General features: G+C 49.8%; 1 protein-coding gene across 4 annotated transcripts in view; it reads right to left on the bottom strand.

The window, feature by feature from the left end:
* LOC146863644 (protein mab-21-like 3) overlaps positions 1-19,040 on the bottom strand; it is a 240,614-nt gene that overhangs the window by 51,369 nt on the left and 170,205 nt on the right. For 2 of the 4 annotated variants that reach the window (XM_085627725.1, XM_085627727.1), the window contains exon 4: positions 2,504-2,750. The exons of 1 other annotated variant lie outside the window; for it this stretch is intronic. In XM_085627725.1, the coding sequence (XP_085483851.1) occupies positions 2,514-2,750 (237 nt within the window). In that variant the 3' untranslated portion in view covers positions 2,504-2,513. Of the gene's footprint in view, positions 1-2,309; positions 2,751-19,040 lie in introns of those variants that run through there. One more of the 4 variants, XM_085627726.1, reaches the window with a different exon arrangement.

The following is a 19,040-nucleotide window of genomic DNA, read 5'->3' as shown; positions in this document are numbered from 1 at the left end:
AACTCCTCAAACTCCCACAATCCATCGGGTAATGGAAATAAAACCACAATTGTGAAAATGGGAACACGCGGACTGTCAACTCTGGGAAGTGGAGATCCGATAACAAATGTCTTGAGGAAGTTAAAAGCTTTTCTGACCTAAGATTCACAGTGACTAACAACCCATCTTGGTCAAGTCAACTTCAAATTCAATTACCAAAAGACAGCTCTGTGGATTTTTTGATGGTCTTGGTGAAAAACGTGTTGTGTTTTTAAATAACCTGTAAACCTCTAAAATGGCCCCAGTTGTGCTTCGTGGAATTAAAGCACAACCTATCACTTCCATCACAAAGATGAATGAGTCAGAGTCACAGGTGTGGGAGACCCAGAGACGTGTGTCTGTTTGAGGGGCTCAACCCCAGTTGGAACTCTGAGGTTAGAAATGCCAATGAGAGGAACGAGGTATCCGGCATTACCGAAGGGGGCACATTATTGTCACCATCTCTCCGTGGCTCCATCACTTCTGAGGAAAAAGACAATTTGGACTGAAATAATAAATGATGCGGATGGAAATATGTGTTTTCTTAGGTGGTTTATTAGATATTACCATAGCACATATTTACAATGGAACTAGCTCAGCTAGTATGAAATTATAGTTGAAAAAATATATAAACAAAATTATTTGAATAATGATTTCTCTCATTGTGTAAATATTAAAATGTTACATTTTAATTATTCCAATGTGAAAATGGGGGCAATCCAGATCTATGTGGAAACCCTGCAATGGGTGGATACCCTTGGCTACCAATTAAAGACAGAAAAAGGACCCGCGCTGTCAAGGATGTCAATCTGAAACTCCACATCTGAATCGTGGGCTTTGGTTCTGCCCAGGGTAAGTATTTGAGCAACATTTATATCTCAAACTGATCTTCATAAGAGACAATGTTCAAACCTTTCAGAAGCTTTGATCATTTAGCTCTACCAAAATTAGCGAATGTCTATCATGTATACATGTTTTAAAATCTTTCTTTAGTATACAACGTGCATGCATTTATTTTGGAATACTGTTACGATTAAATATTTTTCTTAAAATATTTTGTAATAAACTTGAACTTGGGTGGCACTTGTGCAAAGTACACTAACTCACCTCTGTTTCAGTTTGCCCTTTACTGCTCTCTCTACACTGGTTACCAGTCTCAAAGTGCATCTTTAAAGCACTTTACATTTGCACATACAGCTTTGATTCCAACATGGCTAATAGTCACCTGACCACTTTATTTGCTTCTCAAAAACCCTTGCAGAATCTTAGATCCGCTCATTCTTGGTCAATGAACACCACACCACACCAACAACCAAACCCGCACAGGAGGACACGTGTTTCCATACCAACAGCTTCCTTATGGAACAGACTTCTTTCAACCTGCACCGGGTACCACATTTAAAAAAAAACTTTGCAAAGACCGACCTTTTCTCCTTACATCAGTATTTTTACTGTTTTTTGAGCGGCAGAACAACTCTGGATAATTACATGCTTTATAAAGAAATTAACATACTATAACATATCATCTAAGGTTACCAAAATTGTCTTAGATATGACCAGATACATGGGTGGGAGCCTGGATTAACTGGGTGAACCCCAGAGAAAAGAGAGTTAGGGCCTTATTTATATCTTGGACGTCTGTGCACTGCATCGCAGCGGCTACGGAGTATACACAGCGCCAGGATAAGGGTCCGCCTGCCAAAGTTAAAAGCAGGTGGACTTTATATTCAAACACGGCGGTGACTACTCGGTCTCTGCTGGGATTAAACCCCTCCGATGGACTCCAGGACCTCTAATTCCACCCACCTAGTTCAGAGGTCAGTTTTCAGTGCCCGTCACTGCCAGGAAAGCAGTGAAAACTGCTAAATGCTCCTCTCGCCATGGGAGAGAACCCCCATGGTGAGGGGTGCATTTTACTGTAGATTTTCAAAAAGACAACCCCACTTCAGGATATTTTTTTTATTTTTAAATAAAAAGACAAGTTTGGGCCATCATGTTGACGGAGTCCTACAGCAAACTGCAAACAGCGTTAACCGGAACCGCCGGGATAGCGATTCTGGCCAATGCTTTGAAAATGGCCACCAGCTCAGCGGACCTTTCAAAATGTGGTGGCAGCACCTCCGGCAGGGCGACGGAGTAATGTACTCCGTCTCCCTAGTCCCACTGATAGAGAAACGGGCCGCCCACCATTTTATACATTTGGCCCTTAGTCTCAGACCGTAATCCAAATATTGAGCCTGCCTGAAATCCTATAGTTTTCATGCCCCATAATGTTAATAAAAAGAAAATCAGACAGTCAATAGCCATGTTTATTCTGCATTTAAAATAACAATAAACGCCTTTCATCAGTGTCAGGATGCTTGGGACGCGCAATATAAAATAAATCCACCGGGGTGCTCAAATTAAGTGTCCACGACCCCACATCAGAAAATTTGCAGAACAGGTGTGAACCAATAAATCTCTGAGCAAAATGTTGTGGGGTTACCTGGGAATTCTCATTTGAGATACTTCATTGGAGAAGTTTTGAACCGGATGACGTCAGCCAGGACCTCCCGGAGGCGGGGGCGGTGCTCGGGTTTGAACAGGTTGACATCTGGACCCAGGAAGTAATGGGGTAGATTTCCTTGCCAGAGGTAAAACTCAAGATCATCCACCAGCCGTACGAAGCTCACCGCCAGGTCCTGCCAAGCTTCCTTTGAGGGGTGCTGCTCACAAGCCCAGAACAACACGGTCTGTAGGAAGAAGCACATGTACTGGTTAGTCCCACAAAGATGCTCTCAACCGCCTCCTGATGATGACGCGCTTAGCACTGCACCCTATGGGTTTTGTGGCCTTTGTTTATGGTCATTTGTTTTAGACGTCCCTATCTGCACTTCACTGTATATAACTTGTGCTGGTAATGTGTACTCTTTCTTTTATAGGTACCTCGTCAAACTTCGGGGAGGCTGACTTAATACAGACTTAAGTTAGGATTTTGTCTTAAGTTTGTCTTAAGTCTATCTTAAGTCTAAGTTTGTCTTAAGTTTGTCTTAAGTCTGTCTTCAGTCTGTCTTCAGTCTGTCTTAAGTCTGTCTTAAGTCTGTCTTAAGTCTGTCTTAAGTTTGTCTTAAGTCTGTCTTAAGTTTGTCTTAAGACAAACTTAAGACAAAATCCTAACTTCTGTGAATACCAAAAGCAGTATGTTTAGAATTTTGTCTTAAGTTAGTTCTGTGAATCGGCCCCTGTAAGTCTAGTTTTCCAAATTCACTTGCTACTGCTAGAGTACACATCATCTCTTCTACTTTTAGTAGTGGACATCCATCCACCCAAATGGTTTGATTTACACTACAGAGATAGATACATATCTTCCGTTAATTGTTCATTTTGTGAACTAAAACTGTAGGTGACAACCACAGGGATGAGTCTTTAAGCTCAATCACACCCTCCTTGCATAGATTATTTACCAATTCATCCACTCTTTGTCTTACACTTAACTGCAATCAATCAATCAATCAATCAATCAGGGAAATTTTAAGAGAGCTACTCACCCGTGAGGATTTCAAGGTGCTGGGCGGGTGGAGCAACTCCGGTCAGTCGAAGAGCCAGGTATTTAGTTTCTTCCTGAAGATGTGCAAAGTGGGGGTGCGTCTGATGTTTATTGGGAGCTTGTTCCAGGTCGTGGCCGCGATGTAGGAGAAGGTTCTTCCACCGGTTCTTGCTCTGTGCATGAGCGGGGGTTCGGCGAGGGCGAGGTCGGCGGATCGGAAGTTCCTCTTGGGTACGTGGAAGGAGATTCTGTTGTTGAGATATTCTCAACGGGGAGCCAGTGGAGGTTACGCAGGTGCTGGGTGATATGCTGGTGTCAAGGGATGCCGAGGACGAGTCTGGCTGCGGTGTTTTGTATGGTCTAGAGTTAGCGGAGCAGATACTTGTTGAACCCGGCATAGAGGGCGCTTCCGTAGTCATGTCTGCTAGCTATGAGTGTGTGGGTGATGGTCTTCCTTTATTCGGGAGGGATCCATTTGAAGGTCTTTTAGAGGATGCAGAGGGTCTTAAAGCAGGTGGAGGCAATGGCGTTGACCTGTCGGGGTCATGGAGAGGGAGGAGTCGAATACGATGTGGAGGTCTTGGGTGTGGTCCGTGGGGGGCTGCCAAGGGCTATGGGCCACCAGGTGTTGTCCCATGCAGAGCGGGAGGGTCGGAGGACGAGGACCTCGGTCTTCTCCGAGTAGAGCTTCAGGCAGCTGCTGCTCATCCAGGATGTGACTTTCTTCATTCCTTCCTGGAAGTTGAGTCTGGTGGTGATGGAGTCCCCGGTGAGGGAGAGGATGAGTTGGGTGTTGTCGGCGTAGGATACTAAGCTGAGTCCGTGCTGTCTGATGATGGCGGCGAGGGGGGCCATGTAGATGTTGAAGAGCATGGGGCTGAGTGATGATCCCTGGGGTACTCTGCAGTTGATTTCCGTGGATTCAAAGAGGAAGCGTGGAAGTCTGATTCTTTAGGTTCTGCCGGCGAGGAAGGAGCAGAGCCAGTCGAGGGCGGTTCCCTGTATACTGGCTTCATGGAGTCTGGCATTGAGTGTGTGGTGGGAGATGTTGTTGAAGGCTGAAGAGAGGTCGAGTAGGATCAAGGCTGTGGTGTTGGTCGAGGAGGGTGCATATGTCATCTGTGGCGGCGAGTAGATCCGTCTCAGTGCTGTAGTTGCTGGGGAATCCAGATTGAGAGGGGTTGAGGATGCAGTTTTCCTCAATGAATTTCATTAGTTCGATGTGGACAGTCTTCTTGGTGACTTTTGCCGCGAAGGGGAGGAGGGAAATGGGTCGGTAATTCTTGAGGTCCATGGGATCTGCTGATGGCTTTTTGAGTAGGGGTCTGACGTCTACGTGTTTCCAGTCATCAGGAAAGATGTCGGTTTTGAAGGTGGTGTTGATGGTGCGTCGTAGTTCTGGAGCGATGGCAGCGGCGTCTCTGTGGAAAATATGTGGGGGACAGAGGTCAATGGGGGCTCCTGAGTAGATGCCTTTCATGGTTGATACGGTGTCTTCGGTGGTTACTGGGATCCAGGAGGAGATGGTGGGATGGCTGGTGTTGCTGGAGGAGGAAGTGGTTTCGGATTCAGGTGTCTGGTCGTTGAAGTTGTCATAGAGGCCCTTGATATTCAGATGGAAGTAGGAGCTGAGATTGTTGCAGAGGTCCTAGGAAGGGGTGTTGTCCGTGGTTTTGCTTGGGCGTTTGGTGAATTCCTTAATGATGCTGAAGAGTTCCTTGGAGTTGCTGGAGTTGGCGAGGATCTTGTTCTGGATGAAGATCCTTTTGGTGGATCTGATGTATTGGTGGTATTCTGTCATGGCGTTCTTGTAGTTGGTGCGGCTTCCGAGGATTTGCTGTTTCTCCAGTTCTTCTCGAGACGTCTGTAGGTGCGTCCGGATTCTTGGAGGTCGGCGGTGAACCAGGTGATCTTCCTGGGGCGCTGGCTGTCGGGGTTACGTAGGGGTGCATCTCTTGTCTTTTTCTGCAGCAGAAAATATTTTCCCCTGTGAAGAATGTGCGTCTGCTGATCTATTGCTTTCACGAAAGGAGTTTCTCCTGCCCTTGACTGGAATAAATTCCTGACTCTTTCCAGGATTGATAAGGCTTCAATTCAGGACATTCCCATGTTAGATTAACCACACCATGTAAAGCTGACTTCCCACCCCTTGTGTGGAGATTTCTCCATACTCATATAAGAGATATCTACAGTAGTAAATTCATTTATCCCTCCCAGAAACCATTGTGATTTCCTGGCAGGAATGGAGGTAGCTTTGGACCTAAACATTAGCCTATGGGTGAAAATACCTTTGTGAATCAGGCTGTATGTTCTTAATTTTGTAGGTCCGAATTGTTATCACTTTATGTGTGCATTTCTTTTGTTCTTGATTCATGCCCTGAGACTGGCTTTCTGCCTTGGATTACCTTCCATGTCAGATGGAAAGGCAATAGAAAATGTGTTTTCTGACCAACTTTAGACCCATTGTTGTACGGTTCATGTCTTCCAGCACAGAGCCCCTTTTTTCATTTCAGTCTGAAGACATGAGTTGTTGGACATGCAACATGTTATGAATTGCTTCTTCATCAAATGCATATTTCTGGTAGGAGCTTTTATTCTAAAAATGAATAATGAATATCTCTTATAAGCAAGATGAATCAAAAATATATTCAGTTATACTTTAGTGACTATTTAGCTAAGAAATTCCAGTAAAGTCATAAATCTTATGACTGTTTCCCTCCATAATTCTATTATTTTATCTATTTTGACCACTTGCTTTTAGGCTTCTTTATTTTAGTTTTGGATTCTTAACCACATACAGGACATGTTCCATTTTAGCTAGGGTCTCCATTTTAGTGAGCCTGTCCCAATTGTTTATACCTCTGGTATAAACACTAATAACACTAATGTCATCCGCCCTTATAATCCCTAGAACTGAGGGTGTCTAGTCATTCACATAATGACCTGGATATAACACTTGATGAGACACCCTGGGACAAGTGTTCAGTTATTATAATGTCAATCCCATCAAAAGAACACCCGTAGATAAACCATCAAAAAGATGTCGTTCAAATTGATGTCCCTTCATCTTCCATCACCTTAAAGACGTGTCTATGTGTGAGCAGTAAGCAGCAGAGAACCACTGTAAGAGCTGACACCCGCTTTTAAGCTTTTAATATTTAATCCCTAACTACTTAGCGCCATAATTGTTCAGGGCATTGTTTTAAACCTTATTCTTACCTCTAAAGCACTTGCACCTTTTCTACGGTCCCCGGTCCGCCACGGCCTCTGGCTGATTGTTGCAGAGGGACGCGGCTCCTCCCCTCAGCCTCCTCATTTCTGGGGGGGGGCTGCATTCTCTATTTAGAAGCATGCCGACCCAGACGCGCAGCAGATGCGCGCAGCGGTTCCGCCGCCGGCACGCCGAAGATGCACCAAAGGCAAGCCCGCCTGCGCCCATCCACGTCCGGCCGGGGCCAGGGGCCAGAACACCTGTATCCCCTCTCCCCCCTCCCCGAAAAAGTATTATTACAATGCTGAAGAGTTGCTTCATTTAAATGGACCCACCATTGATAAGTGTTTTCACACTATCAATCTCGACAGCAACCTTATCAAGCAAGTGCGCACACTGTTCTTTTACATTGGCTATACCCCCACATTCTAATACCACCTTCCCTAAACCCTATAAAATGTTCCTTCTTAACTGCAGGTCGCTGCCTAAGCATGCAATAGAAATATCCATTCTTCTGGAAGAGGAAGAGCCAGATGTGCTGTTCCTAACAGAAACCTGGCTCACCTTAGGATCTGACCCTGATCTTGTTTAAGCTCTTCCTCCGGGTTATAATATCCAGAGTTTAGATCGGACCTCCGGTAGGGGCGGCGTGATCGCTATTATCTTCAAATACCACCTGACCCGTCGTACTACCACAAGACCCCTACCAGATTGTGAAAACCTTGCTTTCGCTATTAGGTTCTCACCCACGCTGACCTTGTCAGGGATCTTAATCTATTGGCCCCCTGGGCCCGTGGGACAATTCTGTAAATCCCTACCTGATATAGCTGCCAACTTGGCTAGTACTCCTGCTAATTTTACACTACTGAGAGATTTTAATCTTCACTTTGACAACCCCTCTCAGCTGCCGGCACCAGAGATAATAAATGAGTTTGAAAGTTACCAGTTTCTTCAAGAAGTTGTTTCTCCTACACACACGAAAGGACACCTATTAGATCCCATTTTTTCTAATCTGGAGGACCTAGTAGGAGGGACACCCATTTCAATACCTTGGTCCGACCACCTTCTCATTCCATTCACTTGGTCCCCCAATCTTGCCACGCCTCCTCTTATGCCGGTTATAAAGAGGTCTCACACTGGTCCAAACTCCCAATAGACCAATGGAATTCAGAATTAGAAAACACTAAGCCAGCTCCTGATCCAGACGCAATAACCGCCAATAGAAATTTCAATAGGTAGTTACAAGACTCTTTAGACCTAGTTCTCCCTACAAAATCCACCCAGATGAAAACCGGAATCAACAGGAGGGCATGGTACTCCCCAAAGCTCCGGGCACTGAAGCAAATGTGTAAAAAACTTGAAAGAACCTGGAGGAAAGACTTTTACCTTAATAAGAAATTAGAATACAGGGAAGCCATAAAATTGTATAAGACAGAAATTAAATCTGCTCAATCGGCATATTACGAAGAAAAAATATGCTCGGCCGGAAACCCCCCACGCGAAATCTTTCACATAGCAAAAACCCTGCTTAGAGTCTCCCGCCCTCAGTGACCTCGGATATCCCAGGTTCACACTGTGACAAATTAGCTGACTTTTTCCTCCAGAAAATACAAGACATCTACACGTCTTTTCCATAGATGGATGGCCAAACATGGGACCCCAGCCCCCAGAGTCTGGATTTTCTTCTGGAGGCAATCCCCCCCGATGAATCTCGAGGCACTCGAAAGCATCTTCTCAAAGGTAAAAAGCGGCTTGCCCAGAGACGCAGCACCTCTTTACATCCTGAAACAAGCTGCCACAACCATTCTCCCCACTATATTGGAATTAATTAATGCCTCACTCACCACTGGAGTGGTCCCTCCTCCTTTGAAGAAAGCGATGGGGAAGGCACTTTTAAAAAAGCCTAATCTCGACCTGGGAAACTATTGCCCCATTTCACTTTTCCCAGGAATCAGTAAAATAGCTGAAAAATACGTCAATTCTGTGCTGTCTGTCGTGTCTTTACGGCGCTAATAACGACAGACACGGAGGGTTCTCTTTAGGACACTTTATTTCTTGTCCTCACACCAGCATGGCCCTACCCTCAACTGCCAACCTGTTCCCCTTCTCCGCCCCTTCCTGTCAGGGCAGTCCTCCCCTTACTCCACCCACTCTGCTCCGCCCACGCAGCTACTAGACCACCTCATCTCTACATCTCCCCCTTTGTTAGCAAAGAAATGAGTCACCAAGAGTTACATCTCTTCGATCAGCCGCTTGGGCTGGCGGATTGTTTGTCGTGGTCTGAGTGTGCGGCCTTCAGGCACTACAGTGATGCCGGCGCCGGGTATCTGTCCCGGGTGGCTGTCACCGTCGCTCTGTGCTTCAAACTGTCGAGTTCTTGAAGGTGTCATTCGCGACTCAAGCGTCTCTTGTAGAACTGGGCTGCACTTCTGAAAGTGGGACACATTTCTGGTTATGCGCCTGTTGTCTGACTCCGCTGTCAGCATGGTGCCTTTCTGTCGAGTGACCGTTAGAGGTTCCGCTCTGAACTTGCTATCCGTCTTCTTGCATTGCTCCTGCTTAACGACCACACAATCTCCTTCGTGGAATGAGAGGGAACGAGCACGTCTTCGGCCATCCGCGTACGCCTTCATGCTTTCTTTGCGAGCTTTGTCAGTGGCTTCCACTTCCCGATGAACGCGGCTGGGGGAAATGGGTCGTAGCGCTCCCTCCCAGGTGGGTATCCGGGTCCTGACTGGGCGTCCCAGCATGAGTGTGGCCGGGCATTTGCCTGTGGTGGCATGCGGTGTCGTCCGATATGCTCGGAGTACATCATTGAGGGCTGCTTGCGGGTCTCTCTTATCCAGAGCAGCCTGTTGGAATGTCTTTTTGAGAGTGGCCATGAATCTTTCTGCTGTGCCGTTGGCCTGCGGCCATAGTGGTGTTATCCGTCGGTGTCGCACATTCATGAGCGTCAGGAAGTCACTGAATTCCCGGCCATTGAAAGGGGGCCCGTTGTCTGTTTTCACCTCTGTGGGTATACCCCAAGCTGCAAAGACTTCATCCAGGATGGTGAGCGTGGCGGCTGCGTTGGTGGATGGTACGAACCGGGCGATGGGGAATCGCGAGTATTCATCTATTATGACCAATACATACTTGCCCGACGGCATGGGGCCGTAGAAATCCATTGCTAGTTCTTGCCATACTCCTGGCGGTAGGGGCGTCATCTGAAGTGGGGCTGGCGGGTCTCCTTGCCTTACCACTTGATACTGCAGACAGTCTTTCAGAGTGTGCTCTACCATTTTGTCTAGGAAAGGGAACCAGACACGTTCACGAAGTGCCCTTTTCGTCGTGACTACTCCTCGATGGCTTTCGTGTGCCAGGTTGACGACTCCCTGTCTCAGTTGCTGAGGGATTACGATTCGGTTGTCTCGCAACAGTAGGCCATCCGGTGTAACAGATAGTTCTTCACACACATTCCGGAATGCTTGCCACTCCTGGCGCTTTGTAGTGTCACCCCTCTCGTCCTCCGACTCTTCGTGTCGCCACCGGTTCGTTCGAACTCTTCGGATCACCTGTTGCAGCATGGTATCTTGCTGGGTGGCGTCCAGTATGGCCTCTAGGGGGACCGCTGGTGGCCGCGCTTGATCCACCACAAAATGGATATATTCGTCTGCCATGGACGGTGTGTGACGCTGTGAGTCTTCCGGGTGGCGCGACATGTAGTCGGCCGGGTTGGCTGCCTTCCCCGGCTTATGCACGATGGTGAACGTGTATTCCTGCAGACGGAGTCCCCACCTTTCGATGCGAGGCGGCATTTTGGACCGGGGGTTGCCATAGATGGTGACGAGCGCTTGGTGGTCCGTTACCATGGTGAAATGCTTCCCGTAAATGAACACGTGGAAGTGTTCACACGCCCACACCACCGCAAGGCTTTCCTTTTCCGGTTGGGAGTAGGCCTTCTCTGTGTCGGAAAGGCTCCGGCTGGCGTGAGCCACAATATGTCGTTGGTCCGTGTCCTTGTCATATTGAGCCAGGATGGCACCCAGCCCGACGGGGCTTGCGTCCACTGTTATTTCGGTCTTACGATCCGGGCTGAAATACGCCAGGCTCTCCACCGTGCCCACGGCCCTCTTTATGTCTTGGAATGCTTGCTCGCATTCGGATGTCCACTCAAACACTTGTCCTTGTTTGGTGAGGGTGCGAAGAGGGTGACTGATTGTGGCATAGTCCTTAATATATCTTGAACAGTAGCTCGCCATGCCTAGGAAGGACCGCACATCACTGACGTCAAGTGGACTCTTGGTGCTGTTCAGAGTACTCACTTTGTCAGGGTCTGGTTGCATTCCGGCTCCTGAAAAGATGTGGCCAAAGAATTTCAGTTGGGACTGGTGAAACTCGCACTTCTCCCTGTTGAGCGTGAGGTTGGCTTCCAGGAGGGCATGGCAAACCCTGTCTAGGGCCGTGTCGTGGACTTGGATGTTTGCCCCGTAGACTAGAATGTCATCGCTGTAGTTCAGCGTGTTTGGGATGTGATGTATTGTTTGTCGGATGGCTTCTTGAAATATTTCTGCGGCTGATGAAATGCCGAAGTTTAGTCTCTTGTATCTGAACAACCCTAGGTGCGTTGCAAATGTCGTGATGTATCGGGAGCCCTCGTGTAGTTCCAACTGATGGTAGCCTTTGTTTAGGTCCAATTTAGAAAACACCCTCGCCCCATTGAGGGCGGCAATCATGTCACTTAAGTGAGGTCCTGGATGGCGCTCTCTCTCAATGGCGGTGTTGGGCATTCTCATGTCCACACAGAGTCGGACCTTCCCTGGTGTTCCCTTCTTCGGTACTATCACGACCGGAGATACCCACGGTGTGGCGCCCTCTGTCCGTTCGATGATGTCGGCGTCCAGCAGATCTTGCAGCTCATCCTCTACCGCTTGCTGGAGGTGGAACGGTACCTTCCGCGGGTGTTGGGCGACCGGGCGGACCTGGTCATTTATGTGGAGGCGAATCTGGCCTCTGTTCATTTTGCCGAGTCCGGAGAACAGCTTCGGGAACTTGTGTATGGTGTCATTGTCACTGTTGACGCGGTACAGGATCTCTACCAGCTTCAACCGTTCAGCTGTTGGTAGACTGAGGAGACAGTCTGCTTCCGGCCCCTCGATGACGTGAATCACGGCTGGAATAGATGTTGTTTGATGCCTCAGTGTCGTCGAGAACTTCCCAAGACATGGGAGCGGCTTCCTGGACATCCAGGTGTAGACACACACGTGTGCGGGATTGAGCCGAGGCCGAGGGTTCATCTTCTTATATTCCGTCACTGGGATGTAGTTGAGGGATGCCCCGCTGTCCATCACAAACTTCGTGGGATGCGTGCCAACGCTGATGTCCAGTCGAGGGTATTTTTTAAGCTGGTCTGGATCGGCAATCATGTTGGCATATTCTACGGAATATTCACGTTCACTTGATGGTGATTCAGAGTCTCTTGACGGTGATCTTCTAGACCACCTTGAAGACCGTGACTCCCTGCTGGACTGGGAGGACTTGGAGGAGGACTTCCGGCGGTCACGTACCGCTCGCGCGTGATGGCGTCTCGCCTCTTGGCAACCTCGTGGAGTCTTTTTCTTTCTCCCGGCGGTAGTCCCCGCACATGGTCTCAAAAAGATTGTTGCGGCCACACTTGTGGCATTGCTGTCCCAGAGCCGGGCACGCTCCGATGTGTGGGAAGTCGTACCCGCAGCGGTAACACCTTCTCAGTGGCGCCTTCTTCCCATGATCCTGACGCCTGCTTCTCTTCCCCGAATCAGGCCGTCGATGGCCAGGGCGGCGGTGTCTCGATGGCGGCCGAGCATGTCGTTCCCGCTCTCTCGACCCCCGGCGGGGGCGGTCGGTGCGTACTTGACAGACCAACTCCTTGCGATCCACGCGTCCCGCCTCCATTGTCTTGGCTTGCTCTTCAGTCTGATCGTGGAGCCTCGTGATCTCTTCTATTTCATCCAAGGTGTGACTTTTTTTAGTAATTTTCTGCGTAGCGTCTCCGACTGACAGCCGTCGATCACACGCAGTCGTATGGCGTCGTCCGTCGAGAACTCGTCAAACTCACAATGGCGCGCCAGTCGCCGCAACCGTGTGATGTATGAGCCCATGACCTCATCCTTTTCTTGTCGCGCTCTTTGGAACACGTACCGTTCGTAATCTACGTTCTTCTTGTGCACGAACTTTCTATCCAGGGCTGCACGCACTCTCGCATACGTTCCCGCGTCTGCGGCGGGGAGTTCCTTTATCATCTTGCTGACGTCCTTGCCCACGAGGTTTCGAAGTGCGATCAGTTGATCCTCGTCCCCTGTCACCTTCGAGCCCTTAATATAGTCCTCAAAGTCTTCAATCCACTCTTCCCAGCGAGGACCCATGCTGCTCCCAACCACGAGCGCTAAGGGTTCTGGGGGGCGCAGGTGCGATAGCCCCATGATGATCGGCTTCGCATCCTGGCGAGTTGGAGACTGGGCTGGGGACCCATGGTTCGACATCGTGTTGCACGTGAAATGCGCGCAGCTTCAGCGCAGTGCAGGCCCTGGGAATCCTACGGGAATCTTGTGCGCCTGTTACAAGTAGTTTCCCTTCTTTTTTTTTTTTTTTTTTGTATTTGCTTGTGCTTGTTTAAATTTCAGCGTTGCCTGACTTCAAAATGGCCGCCCGGGTCTATTTTAGGGGCGTCTGGAAATCCGCCTGACTTCAAGATGGCCGCCGGCTGGATAACGTGCATCGACATCACACGTGGTGCCGGGCTCTCACTTCATTCATTCCAGGACTGCGCGCTGCTCAGGCGGCCCCTCTCATCGTCCGCTTCACTCACGGTTGTACAGCAGGTAGGTGGAGTCTTCGCGCTCGCTGCTCTGACCTGGCCTGGGGGACGCGCGTGTCAGCGTCGTCGCTTCCCTTCTTGCCTTTCACGGTGCCGGCCCTTTCCCAATGCAGGGCGCGTTTCACGATCTCGCTCCTTCAGCTGCGGGGCTCTTACACGCTCCGGGTGTGTGTCGCGAGTGGCGGCGCTTCTGCTGGTTTCTTCGTGGCCAGCCCTTCGCTCGCCTTGTCAGCGTGCTGGTGTTCTGGGAGAGCATCCAGCTCTATCCCATCCTCGTCGCCAGCTGTCGTGTCTTCACGGCGCTAATAACGACAGACACGGAGGGTTCTCTTTAGGACACTTTATTTCTTGTCCTCACACCAGCATGGCCCTACCCTCAACTGCCAACCTGTTCCCCTTCTCCGCCCCTTCCTGTCAGGGCAGTCCTCCCCTTACTCCACCCACTCTGCTCCGCCCACGCAGCTACTAGACCACCTCATCTCTACACTGTCGGCCTTCTTAGAGACCCACAACCTCCACCATCGGTCACAGACTGGCTTCCGACCACTTCAAGGAACTGAAACAGCCCTATTATCTGTTGTCGAAGAGTCTAGGCAAATCGTGGATGCTGGAGGTACCACTGTCATCATCCTCTTAGATTTCAGTGCTGCCTTCGACACGGTCAACCATCAAATACTGGCCCACAGACTCACAAGTTTGGGGGTGGCCGGAGTCGCGTTGACATGGCTGCAGTCCTTCCTGGATAATAGATTATCCCAGGTTTTTGAAGCCGATGTGACCTCAAAACAGATGCCTCCCCATGGGTGTGGCTTGCAGCCGCGGAAGATGGCCGCTTGCTGCATAGACCCAACATCCGACATCATCCGGGGGCAATTCGGGACGGAAAACGGAGCTCAGCCGCACTGGAAAACGGTGGCAGGCTGAGGACGCTTGGAGCAGCCACCATCGACCGACTACTCCGGCGAATCACGAGTGGCGAGGCTCTCCCCGCAACGGCCAAAATGGCGCCCTGACTCTGTGGCGGCCGGAATTGGAGGCCGAAGACACTGGCCTGGAGGCTCGCCTGCAAACCGCATTGCGGATCCCAGACAATCGTCTTGGCCGGCGGCGAGGGCCGGCGTGCCCGGAACTGCAGGTCAAGGCAGCGAGACTACCATGAGCAGCGGGAGGCGGCCCCTGCCATGTGACCGGTGAGTGTGGGTTCGGCGCCGCGAGGCTGCGAGGAAGAACAGACGACAGCGGGCGGCCTGAGTCAGCGGGGCCAGTCAAAGAGGGGCGCCAGTCGGATTGACAATCCTGACCGACAGGGGTGAGACGGGCCTGTCACTCGGGGGCGTGAATTGACACAGGAGATTGCAGCATGGACCAGTGCTGGACTGAGTAAACGAGGAGGCCTCAAATTGACTGAGGGAGTGGGCTGTGAACTGAGGAGGAAGGTGTGAGAAGTTGGCCTGATGTATGATGTCACTAGTTCTAGTGTACACCTTATATCAGTCCAAATACCCTTATGGTGATTGGTTGTAAAGTCAACCTTATAGACCAGCTATCCTAGTGGTAGCATGGACAAGAGCAGTCTTAGGCTAAACTCTGAATGGCATGTGAAGCCAGCTGTGATACCATATATAATCCCTTGAATACCAAATGAAAGGACACCACAACAAATATATATATAAAATAAAGTGTATTTATTCTAGACAAACCCTCAACACTCTTTATGAGATTAGAGGTAAGTACAACACAGTCTTATTTATGCATACATTAAATCACACAGGTAAGTAATACAGTTAGGCCCTAGGGGCCACGCAAACCATATACTAAGTAAGTGGTATAAGGACCACTGTCACGGAAATAGGATAGGCCTAGGCCTAGGGAATCGCTGGGGCTACACTATACTACCAAAGGTTAGGAAGTGGGAGGCCCACGGGATTCAGGTGCAGAGTGGAAACACTCACGCGTAATGCGTATAATCGATAGAAATAGTACAGTTTTGAATTAAGTAGATTTAGGACACTTCCGGAGTAGCTAGGAAGTCGAGACTGGAAAACTAGACACTAGGATAGTCACTATCCTGATGAGCACCGGAGTACCCAAGTTACCTAGCCCACAGGCTGCGGGTGCATAGGGGTGAAGTTGCGTCGGGTTTCGTCGTCGACTCCTATGGATGCCTGAAGAAAGATGCTGACAGGCAGTCAGTGAAGAGTGTCCGGTGGATCCCAAGGCCGGGATCAGGAAGAAAGGATACCTGCAAACAGAGGGGACAGAGTCAAGGTCACTAGCCAGTGACCACGTGGAACCAGGAAGGAACCAGGCGATGTCGTGAAGATTGCAGGTGAAGGTGAAGCTTGTCGCTGCAGCCACGAGGACCAGGGAACGTCGAGGACGACCAGGACCAGGAGGCGAGCTGTCCCACGAAGGCTCTTGCTGTCGGCGGCGTCGAAGTTGGACTAGGACTCACCAAGCCTTGGCAAGCGGAACCAACGAAGAACGGAGGACTTGCTTCTGGTGCAGACCAGGAAGGTCTGGGGTGCTTCTTCTTTGCAGAGAAGCGGGAGCCAGTCTGGAGGAGCCAAACCAGCGCTGAAGATTTCAAGGTGCGTCGTCACAGAGGCCACTAGCCAGCGGGCAAGCAACCGGACAGACGCGGCAAGCAGGAAAATGCAGAAGGGCCCCACGCAGGACTCGTGGAGTGTGGGGGGCTGATCTTCAGTGCAGATGGTGCTTGGGGTTGGGGCTTCTCAATCCCCGGTGCACAACTTCGAGGGTGCCTCAGAAGCTGCGCTTGAAGATACTAGCCACTTTTCCCAGGTAGCCGGTCCCACGTCTCTCGTCGCCTCCACGGATCTCAGCACGGCTGTGGATGTGGATCAGGGTCGGAGAAGTCTGGAAGTCAAGGCTCTGGTCGGGCTCTGCAGTCGGTCCCTCGTAGAACTGGAGCAAAGCAAAGGGTAGTCTCTTGATGGTGCCTGTTTGCACAGGGTAGCCACTCCTTGGCCACAAGGGAGATTCTTCAGTCTTCTTCTTTCGTCGAATGTCGAAGGTCCAGAGTTTCTGTTCAAGTTGCAGGTTCAGGATAATCTAAAGTCTTGAGGCCCAACTCCCACTCTTATACTAATCTGGGGGGCTGGGATACCTGCTAGGTCACGCCTTATGGGTGGGACCTGGGAGGGGGGTGGTTACACCCCCTTCCCTTTGTCCAGTTTCGCGCCAGGACTGGGGCTGGAGTGCCCCAGCACCGGTTTGAACTGGACTAGGCACGGGACACCTTGTGTGCCCCAGGCCTGTCTCATTCTATTCATCCCTCCCTGCCCCAATACACTAAGGCCTGTCTGGGGTGGTGCTAGCACCTCCCAAGGCAGGAAACCTATTGTCCAAGCCTCCCTTGCCGGGATCACTCCCGGGATCACTCCCAGCAGCAGGAGGTCAGACTCGTGTCTGTGGCAGCAGCATCCATTTTGTGATGCTGGGGCTCTGGTTAACTTTATCCGGGTAACTAGGTTACAACATGTCTTCTCCCTCTAGAAGGGAGGGATAATATCCTCATCCCCAGAAATGGGATGGGGGTATTATTCCAAAGTGTTAGACACCTTACACGACATGTTTTGATAAAGCCATATCATAGAACAGCTATAAGGACATGGTTCCGAAAGCTGCAGACAGGCTCAGCTCATGCTAGAGCACCATCTCACATGTTACCAAGCACTCTGCCTCCAGGATTGTTAAGGCCTGCCATAGGTGTGGCTGATAGGTACACATGTGTCTATATGTAAGTTAGGTATAGGAATACTACACCTAAGCAAGGGGTGATTACACGACCTTGCCCCAGCTGGGTGATCAGCCAGTTGTGTCATAATGGAAGGCCAGGCCAGGGGTGGCATAATACATGCTGCAGCCCCTGGTAGGCCTAGGGTACACCTATGCCCTGGGTACCTAAGGTACACTGTACAGGGGCCAATAAGGTGACCCTATCCAATTGAGTTATGCACCTAAAGTACATAGTATTAATTTAGAGAGAGAACAGCAGGGCTGTGGGTCTGATTAGCAGGCCCACAGCCACATCTAAGTCGAAAACCAGTAAAGCAAAAATTGGGGGTGAACATAGAAAGCAGACCCTACTCTCCTACACAACCCCCCCCCCAAACTTAGGGACATTAAACTAACCTTGACCAGTTGAGTCTTCATGTTCTAAGTGGAAATATCTGGAGAGTCCATCTGCATTGGCATGGTCAGTCCCAGGTCTATGTTCCACTGTGAAGTCCATCCCCTGTAGGGAAATGGACCACCTAAGAAGTTTGGGATTTTCACCCTTCATCTGATTTAGCCACAAGAGGGGCTTATGGTCTGTCTGAATCTTGAAGTGAGTGCCAAACAAGTATGGCCTCAGCTTCTTCAGGGCCCAAACCACAGCAAAGGCCTCCCTCTCAATAGCTGACCAACGTTTCTCTCTAGGGGTCAGCCTTCTACTTATAAAAGCAATAGGCTGGTCTTGACCATCTACATTCAGTTGTGAAAGAACAGCTCCCACACCTAACTCAGAAGCATCTGTCTGGACAATGAACTCTTTGGAGTAGTCTGGACTTTTCAGAATAGGTGCACTGCACATGGCCTGCTTCAGGTCATCAAATGCTTTTTGACAGCTTACTGTCCACTGAACTTTCTTTGGCATTTTCTTGGAGGTCAAGTCATTAAGTGGTGTCACAATGGACCCATAGTTCTTAACAAACTTTCTGTAGTACCCAGTCAGGCCCCAGAAAGCTCTGACCTGAGTCTGGGTAGTTGGAGGAGTCCAGTCCTTTATGGTCTGGATCTTGCTCTCCAGTGGTTGAACCTGACCCCCACCAACTAGGTGGCCCAGGTACACAACCTTGCTCTGCCCTATCTGGCACTTAGTGGCCTTGATAGTGAGGCCTGCCTTTCGCAGGGCCTCTAAAACATTCCTCAGGTGGACCAGGTGATCCTCCCAGGTGGAGCTAAAGACAGCAATATCATCAAGATAAGCTGCACAATAATCATCCAACCCAGTAAGGGCTTGATTCACCAACCTTTGGAAAGTGGCAGGTGCATTCTTCAAACCAAAGGGCATTACCACAAATTGATAATGTCCTCCTGGGGTCGAGAAAGCAGTTTTGGCCTTTGCATTCTCAGCTAGTCTGATTTGCCAGTAGCCTGCTGTTAGGTCAAATGTGCTCAAAAACTTAGCAGCTGCCAGTCTGTCAATGAGCTCATCTGCCCTAGGTATTGGGTGGGCATCTGTCCTAGTGACAGCATTGAGACCTCTGTAGTCTACGCAAAACCTCATCTCTCTCTTACCATCTTGGGTGTGAGGTTTTGGCACAAGAACTACAGGACTAGCCCAAGGGCTCTCTGAAGGTTCAATGACTCCCAGCTCCAACATCTTTTGTACCTCAACTTTTATGCAGTCCCTGACATGGTCAGGTTGCCTGTAGATTTTA

Source organism: Triturus cristatus, chromosome 2_1 (genome assembly GCF_964204655.1).
Source record: "Triturus cristatus chromosome 2_1, aTriCri1.1, whole genome shotgun sequence".
Classification (NCBI taxonomy): Eukaryota; Metazoa; Chordata; class Amphibia; order Caudata; family Salamandridae; genus Triturus; species Triturus cristatus.
The sequence above is the reverse complement of the archived record's forward strand: the minus strand, read 5'-3'. Positions and strand labels throughout refer to the sequence as shown.